The sequence below is a fragment of the Thalassophryne amazonica genome, chromosome 8 (assembly GCF_902500255.1).
Source record: "Thalassophryne amazonica chromosome 8, fThaAma1.1, whole genome shotgun sequence".
NCBI lineage: Eukaryota > Metazoa > Chordata > Actinopteri > Batrachoidiformes > Batrachoididae > Thalassophryne > Thalassophryne amazonica.
This window is the reverse complement of record NC_047110.1, coordinates 7048108-7064661: the sequence shown is the minus strand read 5'-3', so window position 1 is coordinate 7064661 and position 16554 is coordinate 7048108. Positions and strand designations below refer to the sequence as shown.

At 43.4% G+C, this 16554-nt stretch overlaps 1 protein-coding gene across 1 annotated transcript in view; it reads right to left on the bottom strand.

The window, feature by feature from the left end:
- Positions 1-9927: 9927 nt before the first annotated feature.
- The window catches only part of dnaaf4 (dynein axonemal assembly factor 4), a 115566-nt gene continuing 108939 nt past the window's right edge, over positions 9928-16554 (bottom strand). The window contains exon 9 of the mRNA XM_034175710.1: positions 9928-10354. Coding sequence (XP_034031601.1) covers positions 10242-10354 — 113 coding nt within the window. The 3' untranslated portion in view covers positions 9928-10241. The remainder of the gene's footprint in view (positions 10355-16554) is intronic.

Here is a 16554-nt window from a genome sequence, read left to right as displayed (position 1 = left end):
CGCACTTTGTCCTCCCCCCAATTTCTAGTTCTACATTGCACCCTTGCTTATCATACATGTGTCATGATGATGCTGTGCATGTGTGAGACACATCATATACATACGACAATGTGACCAACGGTGGGTGGGTGTGTGTGTGTGTGAGAGTGATATTGCTCCTGTAGTCACAGCTCTGTGTGGTATTGTCTCTCTCACTCACACTCTGTTTCAGCTCATTAGGCAGAGTGTTGTGTGTCTAATCAGGTTTTGTATGAATGCTGCAGAGTCATTGTGATCAAATTTACCTTTAATGGTTATTCAGCTGCGGAGGTGAGAGATGGGGGGGGGGGGGGGGGGGGGCTGCATGGGCAGAGAGGAGGAGGGGAGAAGCTCAGAAAATGAAAAAGAAAAAGAAGACTGAACAAACAAGCAGGGAATCAGGGTTATGAGGGTTACTTTAACTCTTTATAACCTCTGGGTGATTTTAAATGCCTAAAATTAAACGTTTATTACTGTTAAACATACAGTAGTGTTCAGAATAATAGTAGTGCTATGTGACGAAAAAGATGAATCCAGGTTTTGAGTATATTTCTTATTGTTACATGGGAAACAAGGTACCAGTAGATTCAGTAGATTCTCACAAATCCAGTAAGACCAAGCATTCATGATATGCACACTCTTAAGGCTATGAAATTGGGCTATTATTAAAAAAAAAAAGTAGAAATGTTTTACTGACCTTGACTTTACGGACGATGCTGTGAGCTGTGAATCAATGCACAGTCTGACTGCAGCACTTGAGAAGCTGAGTGAGGAATGGAAGTGTCCAAGTTTGCAAATGTCCTGGAAAAGATCTAAGATTCAGGCTTTTGATGGCATCTTGGAGCAGCCATCAGAGGTGTGACTGAATGTGAACAAGGGGTTGAACCTGGAGGCAGTGACTTATCTCAGCAGTGACGTTCATGCGTCTTGGTCCTCAGGCTTCGAGAACAAGAGATGACTGGGAAGAGCTTATACCAGCATCAATCAATCAATCAATTTTATTTATATAGCGCCAAATCACAACAAACAGTTGCCCCAAGGCGCTTTATATTGTAAGGTAAGGCCATACAATAATTACGTAAAAACCCCAACGGTCAAAACGACCCCCTGTGAGCAAGCACTTGGCTACAGTGGAAAGGAAAAACTCCCTTTTAACAGGAAGAAACCTCCAGCAGAACCAGGCTCAGGGAGGGGCAGTCTTCTGCTGGGACTGGTTGGGGCTGAGGGAGAGGTCACTGGACAGAGGTGTATAACTGCAGGAGAACAAAATTTCACATTTCACCTAGCTGTGGTAGATCGATAGATATTTTAGAGGTGTGGGGAAGGACTGTTTGTCTGGGTGCGTGGTTTTCATCCAGGACACAGAGCGGTTCTGTAATGCAGAAACATGCAGCACCAGCACATGCTCCAGAACCACATCTGACACAGATGAGACTCCAGTAGATCTTCCTGCTGTGTAATGATGCTACACTCTGTGTAAATCCCTTCATACTGAGAGTTCAATAAAGGTTCTGGTCTACGTATATTCATACAAACAACAGCTGCACTGATCTTCATCTTCATTTTGGGATGAAGCTCAACACCTCCAAAGCTGAGTCTGTGGTCAGAACAGGGTAAATCATCTCCTCTGTGTCAGCGGAGAGTTATTGCACCAAGCGAAGTTTTTCAAGTGTCTCTGAGGTAGATGGAGGGTTAGCTGGAGTGTGAGATCGACAGACAGATGTGTCTGAGGTCCTGTGTACACTGTACCGGGACATCATGGTGAATGAGGAGCTGAGCCAGAAGGCGAGACTCTGGATTTACACTCCTTTCCTCATCCATTGGTCATGACCTTTGGGTAATGACTGAAAGAACATTGCAAATACAACAAAAATGAGATTCCTCCATCGGGTCTCTGGTCTCACACTCACGGACAAGGTGAGAAGTTCAACTATACAGCAGCCACTGCTTCCTTGCATTGAAAGGAGCCAGCTGAGGTGGTTTGGGCATCTGGTGAGAATGAACCTTGATTTTCCGCTTCAGGAGGTCTTCCAGGCATGTCCAACTGAGAGGAGGCCCAGAGGAAGACCAAGGACACGCTGGAAAGATTATACAGTACATCCGGAAAGTAGCCAGTCAACGGGTTGTCTACATATAAGGTCCTGTCCAAATCATGTACAATCAACTGAATTTACCCTAATTAAGCTGTAGAAACATCTCAAGGATGATCAGTGGAAACTGGAGGCACCTGAGCTCAAGTTTGAGTTTTGGGGTAAAGACTGTGAATACTTATGTACATGTGATTTCTTTTTTCTCATTGTCATTGTCATTATGGGGTATTGTGTGTAGAAATCTGAGGGGAAAATGAATTTTGTCCTTTTTGGGATAAAGGTGTAACATAACAAAATGTGGAAAAAGTGGAGCGCCGTGAATACCTTCCAAATGTGCTGTACCTTCTCAAATGACTTTGGAAAGTCTCAAGATCCCTCAGAAAGAGTGTGCACAAATTCTCACTCTTAATAATAAATAGTAAAGTTGTCTTTTTGGAGTAGTTGGTGTTTGGTCTTTTGCTTTAAATACCCATCAGAAATGTAATGCCTGTTGGTGTTTTTCTCCTTCACGCTGGACTCTGTGTGTGTGTGTGTGTGTGTGTGTGTGTGTCCTGAAGCACCCCAATCCATCGTTTGTAGTAACACTTCAAATCTCTGTCCCATCCTTGAATGCAGGAATTGTTTCTTGTCATTCACAGATAATCAGCAGCTCTGCCTCGAATCAAAGGCTCTTAATGACATCATTCATCTGGTTCTGGACTTCAGTCATTTGGAATTCTTCTGGAAGCTTTCAGCACATTTGATTGGGAGATTAGAAATAAAGAAATGGTTAAAAAGGAAAATGAAGCAAAGCGGCTTTGCAGAGGTTTTATGGTTTGAGTCGTACGGAGTGAGGGAGGGCAGGGTGTGTGGTCGAGGTCTTCAAGTGCTACTTCAGACTGAGGACTGAGTTCTGCTCCACACACGTGTTTGTAAGAGCATATAGATGGTTGTGTAAGTAAACCACCCTGCAGATTCACAGAGACGTACACAGCATTCCATCTGTGGAGCTCAATAAAGCGTTCTGCGAAGGGGAACCAAGCCACCAGTCTGTCCAGAGGTATCTGAAGCCTTCCCATGACCCCTCTGTGTGGTCTGCTCATCTGACCTCAATTTGCACTTCAGTTTCAAAACAAAGTGAATGGATGGCTTGAAGAGAAAGACTGAAAAACGTGCAGTTTCCACAAAGCTTTGATGTGGAAGAAGCTTCATAAAATACTGGAGCCTTGCTCAGGAGATGAATGGTGGACTAAAACCTGGTCAGGTTTAACGTTTGCAAATTCTACTTTATACATTTATTAAAAACCACAACGTCTCCTTCTGATTAAATGAGTCCTCAGCGAATCCACGCATTTTGTCATGACTGGGTCTGTGGGTTTATTGTGTGTTGTTTTGTCTTCCTCTTTTTTGATTTTTCACTGGGGTTTGGATCGCTCTTGTTCTTGGGTGTGTCCCTCCTGCCCTCCCTCGTTCTGGATCTTTCCTCACACACCTGCGGTGCATTTTGTCTTGATCACATCCCCCTTTATTAGTCACACCTTCTCCCTCTCTCACTTGCGAGATGTTGATTCTTGTGCCACTTTCAAGCGTTTGTCCTCATAGATTTCTCGTCCTGTTTTTACTTAACTGTGTATCGACCTGTCTGCCTGTTTTTAGATTTTGTCTCTGCCTCATGCCCCGGCCACTGTTGGTATTTTTAGACTGTCTTTTTGTGTACGGACCCACGCCTGCATTAAACTCTGTTCAATTGAATCCTGAATCCTGCATTTGTGTCCATCAGACCCATCACATGTTAAAGAACCAGAATGAAACAATTATAGTAAGTCATCTGATGTTGTGACATAGTGCAGACCAACCCGCAGGGAAACACAATCAGAACTGTTGCCAAATATGTGTTCACATACAAGGAATTCTTTGTTGAGCTGGTGCAAAAACAAGACAATATAAAAACATTGTGAACATAAGCTAATGAACTGTATATGTGGAGAAGGTTGAGCTGCGTGAAAAGCATAAAGTACAGAAATGTGGGAAAAAAAGAAAAAGATTTGCCATATATTTTGCTTATATACAACCCCTGGCAAAAATTATGGAATCACCGGCCTCGGAAGATGTTCATTCAGTTGTTTAATTTTGTAGAAAAAAAGCAGATCACAGACATGACACAAAACTAAAGTCATTTCAAATGGCAACTTTCTGGCTTTAAGAAACTATAAGAAATCAGGGAGAGAAAAAATTGTGGCAGTCAGTAACAGTTACTTTTTTAGACCAAGCAGAGGGAAAAAAATATGGACTCATTCAATTCTGAGGAAAAAATTATGGAATCATGAAAAACAAAAGAATGCTCCAACACATCACTAGTATTTTGTTGCACCACCTCTGGCTTTTATAACAGCTTGCAGTCTCTGAGGCATGGACTTAATGAGTGACAAACAGTACTCTTTATCAATCTGGCTCCAACTTTCTCTGATTGCTGTTGCCAGATCAGCTTTGCAGGTTGGAGCCTTGTCATGGACCATTTTCTTCAACTTCCACCAAAGATTTTCAATTGGATTAAGTTCTGGACTATTTGCAGGCCATGACATTGACCCTATGTGTCTTTTTGCAAGGAATGTTTTCACAGTTTTTGCTCTATGGCAACATGCATTATCATCTTGAAAAATGATTTCATCATCCCCAAACATCCTTTCAATTGATGGGATAAGAAAAGTGTCCAAAATATCAACATAAACTTGTGCATTTATTGATGATGTAATGACAGCCATCTCCCCAGTGCCTTTACCTGACATGCAGCCCCATATCATCAATGACTGTGGAAATTTACATGTTCTCTTCAGGCAGTCATCTTTATAAATCTCATTGGAACGGCACCAAACAAAAGTTCCAGCATCATCACCTTGCCCAATGCAGATTCGAGATTCATCACTGAATATGACTTTCATCCAGTCATCCACAGTCCACGATTGCTTTTCCTTATCCCATTGTAACCTTGTTTTTTCTGTTTAGGTGTTAATGATGGCTTTCATTTAGCTTTTCTGTATGTAAATCCCATTTCCTTTAGGCGGTTTCTTACAGTTCGGTCACAGACGTTGACTCCAGTTTCCTCACATTCGTTCATTTGTTTTGTTGTGCATTTTCGATTTTTGAGACATACTGCTTTAAGTTTTCTGTCTTAACGCATCATTGCGTGATGATTTACCCTCTTTTAAGAGTTTGATAATCCTCTCCTTTGTTTCAATTGACATCTCTCGTGTTGGAGCCATGATTCATGTCAGTCCACTTGGTGCAACAGCTCTCCAAGGTGTGATCACTCCTTTTTAGATGCAGACTAACGAGCAGATGTGATTTGATGCAGGTGTTAGTTTTGGGGATGAAAATTTACAGGGTGATTCCATAATTTATTCCTCAGAATTGAGTGAGTCCATATTTTTTTCCCTCTGCTTGGTCTAAAAAAGTAACCATTACTGACTGCCACAATTATTTTTCCTGATTTCTTAAAGCCAGAAAGTTGCCATTTGAAATGACTTTAGTTTTGTGTCATGTCTGTGATCTGATTTTTTTCTACAAAATTAAACAACTGAATGAACATTCTCCGAGGCCGGTGATTCCATAATTATTGCCAGGGGTTGTATGAATCACAGCTTTTCAGCTCTTTATTTTGGGATTGTTGTGCATTGCTGTAGTGTACGTCTTATTTGTGCCAATGCTTCTGTTATTAGTTAAGTTCATTTTGATTCGTCAGCAAGTCTGATATAAACAGGTATTATTATATTCATCCATTTTTTTATACCCACTTACTCCAATTAAGGATCACGGGATCATGCAAACTCCACACAGAAAGGCCACAGGGGGAATCAACCCCATGACCTTCTTGCTGTGAGGTAACAGTGCTAACCATTAATCCACTGTGCAGCGCTAGAATTATATTATGAATAATAACAAATACATGATTTCTCAGTAAAAAGATGCACCGGATCAGATGTTGCAGGACCTCCCAAACCAGTAAGACAGTTTCAACTTATACTAGTTCTACATTTTACATCTTTAGTTATCCAGCTTCACTGGTGAGTGGCACAGAGAAGGATTTTCTTAAAAAGAACTGAACGTCCAGTTACAGTTTGTCAGAAGGCACATGGAAGATCCAAGCCTAGATTTGACGTTTTGTTGTGTGAAAATTCTTCTCTGCTCCACTATCAGGCTCTTAGTGGTGAAGTAACATTCAAAACTTGCACTATGTGTTGGGAAAAGTGTAGTGACACGGACCCACAACAGGGGGCGCAAATGAACGGTCAATAGATGAGCCAAAAGGTAACAATTTAATGTTGTGAATGTGCACAACGAATACAGACAATCACAGAATCTGATAGCAGTCAATACACCAAGGTGACGTGTGGGCAGGCTCGAGGATAGAAGACGTCTGTCCTGAGAAGAGCCGGAACCACACGATTTCCACCGCCACAGAACCCGGTGAATACTGGAGCCGCCAAGTCCCGAATTCCCAGGTGATCACCGTCCCCGACTGTCGGATCTGGTACTGCTGGCGAGGAGCACAAACAGTGAGATGTGGGTGTGTGCACACCAGTAACAAAAACAGTCAGAAGGTGGAAAGTCACCTTCACCTGTAATCACACACTCGTGCAGCTCCTGTTAACCACTTATCTGGTTTGGGTGTGAAGCGAAGCCGTCGCTGTTCACACCAAACGCCAATCCAGCAGATAAGGCACACCACAGGAAAATGGCTGCAAAAGAGTTCAGACTATGACACAGTTTTAGATACAGCAGAGAATTACCTTCACAGGTAGATGATATCTCAGCAATGAGGTGGAGATGACGTCCGGTCTTTATGGAGTGAGATGATGTAGTGTAGATGGGTGATAGCTGTCACTCATCATCTCTTGACAGCTGTCACCCCCGGTTGTGTCCGTGGCGGCAGCGCCCTCTCGTGCCTGAAGCCCGCACTTCAGGCAGGGCGCCCTCTGGTGGTGGGCCAGCAGTACCTCCTCTTCTGGCAGTCCACACAACACTATGCACAATTCTTCCCCTGACTTGTCTAAAGAAGACTGGATGTAAAAGTGATGGTTTATGTTTTTTAATTCATTTTGTAAGTATTACTTTTCAGTGTGAGTTTAAAGGGCATCATTTTAAAACTTTTAATATAAAAAGCAACATCATCAACTTCATGTTTTCAAGCAGAAACTTTCCCAAGCAGACGTGGCAGTGGATGAGTGCCACCTGCTGGTTGAGTGCTGCACTGACGCCACATGCCAGATGTTCAGGTTTATCCAGTTCAAGATCAGAGGGTAAAAGAGATCAAATCTTCATCCTGTCTGTGTTCCAGCTGTCGCTCTGAAACACGTGGCGTCTCCTGGGAAACATCATCCACAGGAGAACTATCAGAAGATGTTTTAATCACTGAGCACAGGACACATTTCATCTTTACAGTCAGGTCCATAAGTATTTGGAGAGTGAGGTGATTGTGATGATGTTACCTCTGTACAACACCACAGTGGATTTGGGTTCCAGGTTCCAGCCTCTTTTTGAAGGAGCTCATCAAGTGAGGGAGAAGCGCTGTCTCATCTTCTTTTGGACTTCTGTCCAGGCAGAGTTCATGAACTTCAGGCGTAATCAGAGAATGTCATTTTTCAGTTTTTGTGTTTGTTTCGTTTGTGTCCAGTCCGTTGGATTTCTGTGGTGATACCTGCTGTGTTAATGTCAGACTGTTGTCCTGTATCTGTTATGTGCTGACGCGGGTCAGAGAACCGAACCAGCATCTGACAAGGGCCCAGCGCTAAATAACCAGAAAGCGGTTCCAAAAACAAAACAAATTTATTTCCCTCCTGTGCAATAATTTGTGTACAACATAAATATTCGGTTGTCTGGCGAGGTGAAGGACGGCGCGCTCTTCAGCGCCCAAATAGATCAAAGCCCGGCGCTTCTGGACTCAGATTCACCGCCGAACACCCCCCTAGGTGGATACGACAAACTGACTCTGTGATGGACGGAAAAGGTGAGGTAAGTCAACAGAGCTACAATAAATATCCTTCAGAGGCACACACTATCAGCAACACATTCAGGTCTGAATTTAAACTTTATGTAAATGAGCAGCTTCTCACAACAGGTGGAGGATCATCAATCCGTACGCCACGACAGTGAGGAGCAAACTGCACAATTCTCATCAATGTTCAAATATACTGCGTAACAAAATACCAAATTACTGTTAACACTTATTCAGACAATCATCACCTCTGATGTGTGCTGACAGCATGTGTCCCTCACCCGTCCTCCTTCACAGGCACGATGTGTCAAACCCTGGCGCGGTCCTCAGCGTCTCACAAACGAACGTCACAAGGTCGAGTTCTCGGCAATTCTGCTCAAATCACTCATGGCTTAAATGCAGAACGCCATCTCATTATCTGCTTCAGCTTAAAGTCTTTAAGTCTGCACGTGAGCATCATCCACAGGTGCTGCAAGTCGTTAGGCCTGCACGTGAACATCCTCCGCAGGTGCAGCCAATAATTCTGATAAAGGTGAAGGACTCTTCCACCAGCACCTTCTCCACAGAAAAAAACAGTTTGCATACCACCTGGAGAGCAAAGAAAAGAAAACAACACCAAAATGTCCAGCCAAACCCCCCAACACACAACAGTATCAGTGAAACGGTCAAAGGTGTGTGTGTGTGTGTGTGTCTGCAGGTGTGTGTCACGTTTTCGCCCTGATCGGGGCTTTGATCCTGCCCCCCCCCCCTTTCTTTTTTCCACCATCTGCTCCCGCTTTGAGTTATTAGTTGCCTTTTCATAATGTGTTCTGTTTTTCTTTGCCACCTTGTTTCTTATTAACTTTGTATACTTCAGCCATGTTTCAGTTCTGTTCTTGTTTTGTTCACTCAGTTTGTTTTCATTGTTCATCATTTAATTATCATCCGCTTATTTTTGCTGTTCTCATTTCTGTTATCTGTAGTACTTTAAAGTCAGGTTTTGTTGTCACTTCGTCTCTGTTTTACTTTTAGTTTATTTCTCAGTCTGTTCCAGTTTAGTTTTGTCTTTAGTATTTTAATTTCCTTTTATTCTCTGATCAGTTTTTACGTAGTTTATCTTCTGTGTTTATTATCCTCTCCTTTTCAGTCCTGTTCTAGTTTGTATTGCCAGTTTGTGTTTATCATTAGTTGTCATGTCAGTAATTGTCTTCACTGCTCACCTACACCTATCTGTCTCATCCTGTCTTTCATGTGTTCACACCCAGCTTCATTCTTATCATCGTCTCCCTCTGATTACTGCACTCTCTTGTCCTGCACCTGCACTTCCTCATCTCTGTTGGCCACACCCCGTTTTGTCTGTCATTTCTTTGCCCACTTGTCACTGCCTTTTCTTGCGTCTCCTTTCCCCTCTTGGATTCTCCTGACCACACCTCCTTTCCACCACGTGCACCTCATTATCCAATTACCACCTGTTCTTATTTAAACTGTTTCTGTTCACTTCCTCCCCACTCGTTTGATGACTTTGTCACTTACCAGCTCTCGTCACTGTTCTGTTGTTTGCCTCTCTGCGTTTTTGACCCCTGTTCTGTTTTTGCCTCTGATCTGATTGCTCTGTTTGCTGGTTTACTGAACCCTGCTTGTTTTGGACCTCGACTTATTGTCTCGCCCTTATCTGTACTTTTGCATAGTACCCGAGTCCCCATTAAAGACCCAGCCTTTATTCATACGCCATCCTGCGAGTCTGCATGTTGCGTCCAGCCTCAGTCATAGTGTGTGTGTGTGTGTTATTGAGTGAGAATGTCAACCTATAAACATTCACTCTGACTCAGGTCATTGTGTGTTTGGAGTAAATCAAACTATACCAAAATGTGCAATTTCACAAAATTTATTGGAGTAGATGCTCATAAGAAACATCTATGAAGTCCATGAGTGACTTTTTACCTGCTCTTTGGTTTTAGTACTAATTATATATAAATGAATAAAGTACTGCCAAAAATATAACTGAAACATGGTAAGTTCAAATATGTTTTTGTGTCTTGAAAGCTGTAACTGCTAAAGATGAAGAACTCTTACCAACCCTCAATCAACAAAACTGAAAAATCTTTGGAAAAACACATGAAAATCAAAAATATGAAGACAATGAAGCACTAATCCCGTGTTTGACCACACGAGGGTGCTGCAGATTATGTGAGTTCAGGCACAGTTCCTTGGATGACTGCTCTGATTCTCTGTGTGTCCTTCTGCAGACCTTCATTGTCAGGATCGAGCTCCAAAGCAGCTTGGTAGTCCTGCAGCCCTGTGAACAAAAATCACACGTGTTCAGTCAGTCAGTGTGATGCGCTCGTCTCTGTACTCGGTCAGTGTGATGCGCTCGTCTCTGTACTCGGTCAGTGTGATGCGCTCATCTCTGTTCTGTCTATTCAGTCCTCAAAGTGCAGAGCATCAAGGACTCAGGGAGGTGTATCAATCACAGTGATTTATTATGTCAAAAACCTTCCAAAAGTGCAGAGCTGAATTAACAATCCCATCCCACAAACACAGTGCAGCAAAAACAACTGAGGCTGGAAAGTGGAAATATTACAAGGGCAGAAAATCACGAAAAGGACAAAAACATAGAAGGCGATCAGGTACTTACAAGCAGGGAGCACAAAGAACCACAGAAAAAAACAAGAACTCAGGAGTAACACTGCAATGGACCACCGCCGACAGACAAATGCAGAAGTACTTAAGTAACTGGTGAAATTGACAGCAGGTGGGGAGATAACGAGAGAGCGGAACTGAAGACTCGCGTGAATAAACCAGAGTGTAGAGAAATAAATAACTGAACAGACAACACATGGGAAAAGAAAATAATCATGACCATAAAAAGAACCACAACCTCAACTGAGAATGTAATCCGCCGCTAGAAGGAACACTTTGAGGAACTCCTGCATCAGACCAGAGTGCCCCCTATAGCAGGAACAGAGCTGGAAGCTGATGGTAGGATCATCATCAGTTTCCCTGGTGGAAGTCACTGAGGTAGTCAAACAACTCCACAGTGGCAAGGCCCGGGGGAGATCCGTCCAGAAATGCTGAAGGCTGTGGGTGTGGAGGGACTGTCTTGGATGAGACATCTCTTCAACAATGTGTTGAGGTCTGGGACAGTGGCTAAGGAGTGTCAAACTGGGGTGGTGGTCCCCATATTTAAAAAAAGGTGACCAGAGAGTGTGTGCCAACTACAGGGGCATCACGCCACTCAGCCTCCCTGGTAAAGTCTACTCCAGGGTGCTGGAAAGGAGGGTTCAGTGAATAGTCAAACCTTGGATTGAAGAGGAACAATGCAGGTTCCATCCTGGTCGTGGAACAACCGACCAGCTCTTCACTCTCACAAGGATCCTGGAGAGTGCCTGGGAGTATGCCCATCCAGTCTAAATGTGTTTTGTGGACCTACAGAAGGCGTATGATCAGGTACCCCAGGAGACAATGTGGGAGTATGGACTGAGGGGGTCCCTTCTCAGGGCCATCCGATCTCTGTACTCACAAAGCGAAAGCTGTGTTCGGGTGCTCAGCAGTAAGTCAGACTTGTTTCCGGTGGGGGTTGGCCTCAGCCAGGGCTGCGCCTTGTCACCAATCCTGTTTGTGATATTCATGGACAGCATATTGAGGTGTAGTCGGGAGGGGTCCTTCAATTTGGTGGGCTCAGGGTATCATCACTGCTTTTTGCAGATGATGTGGTCCTGTTGGCTTTATCAGCCTGTGACCTCCAACATTCACTGGATCGGTTCGCGGCTGAGTGCGAAGCGGTTGGGATGATGATCAGCACCTCTAAATGTGAGGCCATGGTTCTCAGCAGGAAACCAGTGGATTGCCTACTCTGGGTAGGGAATGTGGTCTTGCCCCAAGTGAAGGAGTTCAAGTACCTCGGGGTCTTGTTCACGAGTGAGGGGGCGATGGAACATGAGATTGGCCGGAGAATCAGCGCAGCAGGGACGGTGTTGCATTCGCTCTACTATACTGTTGTGACAAAAAGGGAGCTGACTCAAAAGGTGAAGCTCTCGATCTACTGAGCAATCTTTGTTCCTACTCTCACCAATGGTCATGAGGGTTGGATCATGACTGAAAGAACTAGATCGTGGGTACAAGCGACCAAAATGGGCTTTGTTAGGAGGGTGGCTGGTGTCTCCCTTAGAGATAGGGTGAGAAGTTCAGTCATCAGTGGGGAGTTCGGAGTAGCTGCTGCTCCTTTGTGTTGAAAGGAGCCAGCTGAGGTGGTACGGGCATCTGGTAAGGATGCCCCCTGGGCGCCTCCCTAGAGAGGTGTTCCGGGGATCTCCATCTGGGAGGAGCCCCCGGGGAAGACCCAGGACGAGGTGGAGAGATAATATCTCCACACTGGCCTGGGAACGCCTCGGGATCCCCCAGTTAGAAGTGGTCAGTGAGTCGCAGGAAAGGGAAGTCTGGGGTTCCCTGCTAGAGCTGTTGCCCCCGCGACCCGATCCTGGATAAGCGATTAAAGATGAATGAATGACTGAATGAGTCATACAATGACTTGTCATTTTATGAAATCCAAAATTTTCTTATCATCATGGGCGCAATTTGGTGGGGGATAGGGGGGACATGTCCCCCCTACCTTTTCAACCAGGGCGGACAGAATATGGCATGTCCCCCCCACCTTCTGACATATATGTGTGTACTTGAAACATGCTATGCCAGTCTTATGTGCAAACCATGTCAGTCTTATGTGCAAAACCATGTCAGAATAGTATCTTTGTTTCTGCAAGTTTGTATTTTTAGCAGCATTGACTTGTTTACAACTGTTTCTTGTTTGTCACATTCAGAATTTTCTGTGACTGCATTTGCCCAGATTTGAAACCAAAAATAGTTGCCTCTAGGGACTAGTGTCTACACATAAGTATCAATGGACCATATGCTAATTTACTAAATTCTGAAAGTTAGAAAAGGAAATCAGAAAAGCTATCTGGGACCTCAGAAAGCCCATCTGCAATTATTGCTTGATCTCCAAAATCAGTCTATGCAAGCGAAATTATGTTCAGTATGAGTGTTGTCATTAGTCTAACCAGATCCTTACTCTGGATGGCATTACCCTGACCTCTAGTAATACTGTGAGAAATCTTGGAGTCATTTTTGATCAGGATATGTCATTCAAAGCGCATATTAAACAAATATGTAGGACTGCTTTTTTGCATTTACGCAATATCTCTAAAATTAGAAAGGTCTTGTCTCAGAGTGATGCTGAAAAACTAATTCATGCATTTATTTCCTCTAGGCTGGACTATTGTAATTCATTATTATCAGGTTGTCCTAAAAGTTCCCTAAAAAGCCTTCAGTTAATTCAAAATGCTGCAGCTAGAGTACTAACGGGGACTAGAAGGAGAGAGCATATCTCACCCATATTGGCCTCTCTTCATTGGCTTCCTGTTAATTCTAGAATAGAATTTAAAATTCTTCTTCTTACTTATAAGGTTTTGAATAATCAGGTCCCATCTTATCTTAGGGACCTCGTAGTACCATATCACCCCAATAGAGCGCTTCGCTCTCAGACTGCAGGCTTACTTGTAGTTCCTAGGGTTTGTAAGAGTAGAATGGGAGGCAGAGCCTTCAGCTTTCAGGCTCCTCTCCTGTGGAACCAGCTCCCAATTCAGATCAGGGAGACAGACACCCTCTCTACTTTTAAGATTAGGCTTAAAACTTTCCTTTTTGCTAAAGCTTATAGTTAGGGCTGGATCAGGTGACCCTGAACCATCCCTTAGTTATGCTGCTATAGACGTAGACTGCTGGGGGGTTCCCATGATGCACTGTTTCTTTCTCTTTTTGCTCTGTATGCATCACTCTGCATTTAATCATTAGTGATCGATCTCTGCTCCCCTCCACAGCATGTCTTTTTCCTGGTTCTCTCCCTCAGCCCCAACCAGTCCCAGCAGAAGACTGCCCCTCCCTGAGCCTGGTTCTGCTGGAGGTTTCTTCCTGTTAAAAGGGAGTTTTTCCTTCCCACTGTAGCCAAGTGCTTGCTCACAGGGGGTCGTTTTGACCGTTGGGGTTTTACATAATTATTGTATGGCCTTGCCTTACAATATAAAGCGCCTTGGGGCAACTGTTTGTTGTGATTTGGCGCTATATAAAAAAAAAAATTGATTGATTGAATTGATTAGTGCCACTTCGAAAATTAAATTCATGATAAGTAATTTATCCTAAACTTATGATCTGTTGTTTTTTCAAACTTATGCAAAAACAAATCTTGAGAAAAAAGATGCAGTATGCGATAGTTAATAATTATTAAGAGTCTGTTCTTTCATATTTATGAATACATTTTACCACATTACATTGATCCCTACCATCCGGGACACTCCCTCTTCTCCATCCTCCCGTCTGGCAGGCTCCGGGTTATCCGAGCCTGCACAAACAGACTGAGGGACAGCTTTTTCCCAATGGCTGTGAAAAGACTTTTAGAAGAATATTGACTACTTGTATTGCACTGGGGATCACACTGCACTGTTTTTATTATTGCACCGGATAGCCCCTCCACTGTTTTATTATTTTTTAAATATGTATTTAATATTCATTATCTTATTTATACTGAGTTTTTAATAGACTATATATTTTATATGTGATAATCTATTGTATATTGTAATTTATCTGTGAGGGAGCTGCTGCACAGGGGTGTTGCCGAACGACATTTCATTGTGTTCTTTATACAATGACAATAAAGCTTATTCATTCATTCATTGCAGTTGTTTTTTAAATGAAAACTCATCCTATCATTCTTTTTGAGTTCTACACATGTGTTGATACCTTATTTACACCATGATGTTAATAAAATCAATACTGGCTATTCTCAGAATAAAGTACTTATATCCACAGTTTCAAATTGTATAAGTCAAATGGTGTCCACTTTATTGTCTTCTCAAAACATTAAAATTTTAATTTCAATTTATTTTCATTTATATACGGCCAAATCACAACAGAGTTGCCTCAAAGTGCTTCACACAGGTAAGGTCTAACCTTGCCAACCCCCAGAGCAACAGTGGTAAGGAAAAACACCCTCTGAGGAAGAAACCTCAAGCAGACCAGACTCAAAGGGGTGACCCTCTGCTTGGGCCATGATACAAACATAAATTACAGAAACAATTCACAGAACAATTCACGGATGAATATACAAGAAATGCTATTGGCGCACAGGACAGGAGGGTCGCCAACACGAATACAACTCCCATCTCTGGATGGAGCTGCACCTTAAACAGAGAGAAAAACAGAATCAGACATCAGAAAGACAAAAAATACTGTATAATTTGCCAGCATTAAACAACAAGAAAAACAAAGAAATACTAAGGTGATCGCCGGCCACTAGCCCTAAACTTCACTAAAATTACTGTTCTGGATGCTCAGAATGCATCTGAGCTTATCTAGAAACTGTTGGCTATAGCCTATGGGCTTCGCACTTTGTCCCCCCCCCCCCAATTTCTAGTTCTAAATTGCACCCTTGAACAACACAAAAATATGAGGAGTGAAAAGAACATAAAGGTGCGTTTACACATAAGCAAGATGCGTTACGAATGTCATACATTCTTGACATTCTTAACGTGACTTAACGCATCTGAATAGGTTTCTTAATAGTGCGTGTTGGTGCGTGATATTCGTGGAGCATGTTTTTGCCTGTCAAAAAATCTTCCACGAATGTCACACACCACCCTCATTTTGTCTCACGTCATGGAGGTCGCAACTGAGCGTGTTGATCCGTGTTGATGAGTAGTGATCCTTAATAGAACGTGACAACATTCGTATTGGTTCCTGTGATGGTTCTTGGAGCCCAAACTGTCACGCGTTATTACGAAGTGACACGGAAACTGTCAAGTTTTGACACGACTTGTAACATGGCGTCACATTTCACTGCACGCCATGACGAATCAGTTTTCTGTCACGTGCGCATAATTAAACTCGGCTCCACAGTGTTGAGTTTGATGCAGTATGCAGAAGAGGCACAGCGACGTGAAGTCAGCCAAGTGTTGTTCTACAGCTCCTGCTGCTTACAACATGCTGTTGTAACCGATGAGCAGGAGAACAAGTCTGAGCCACAGGAACCAGAGGAGCAAGAGGAGACTCACGTGCAGCCAGACATCTCTGCACCTCCTCCAGTCCGGCAGAGGAAGAAGCGTGCGCACAATTAAACCCTGCTGCATCGCATTCAGTTTGATTGCTGACACCAAGTCGGCTAAAAGTCTCATTTCAGTGCTCTTCAGCGCTCCTGCAGGTGTTCCACCTGCTGCATGTGCCTGATGTTTGGGAAAACGCACGAGATGAGAGCCACATGAAGCCACACATCTGGCGCTGTCCTCCTCCTCTCTGCGCCACTCCATGGCACAGAGCCCAACTATGCATGCAGTCACAAAGTTCTTCTGAAAATCTGGATCTGAATTCAGTTGGATGAATATGGGTGTGTGTGGAGACAATTCACCTCATTCACAACGTGACAGAACTTAACGATACCCTGTTACGCGCAAC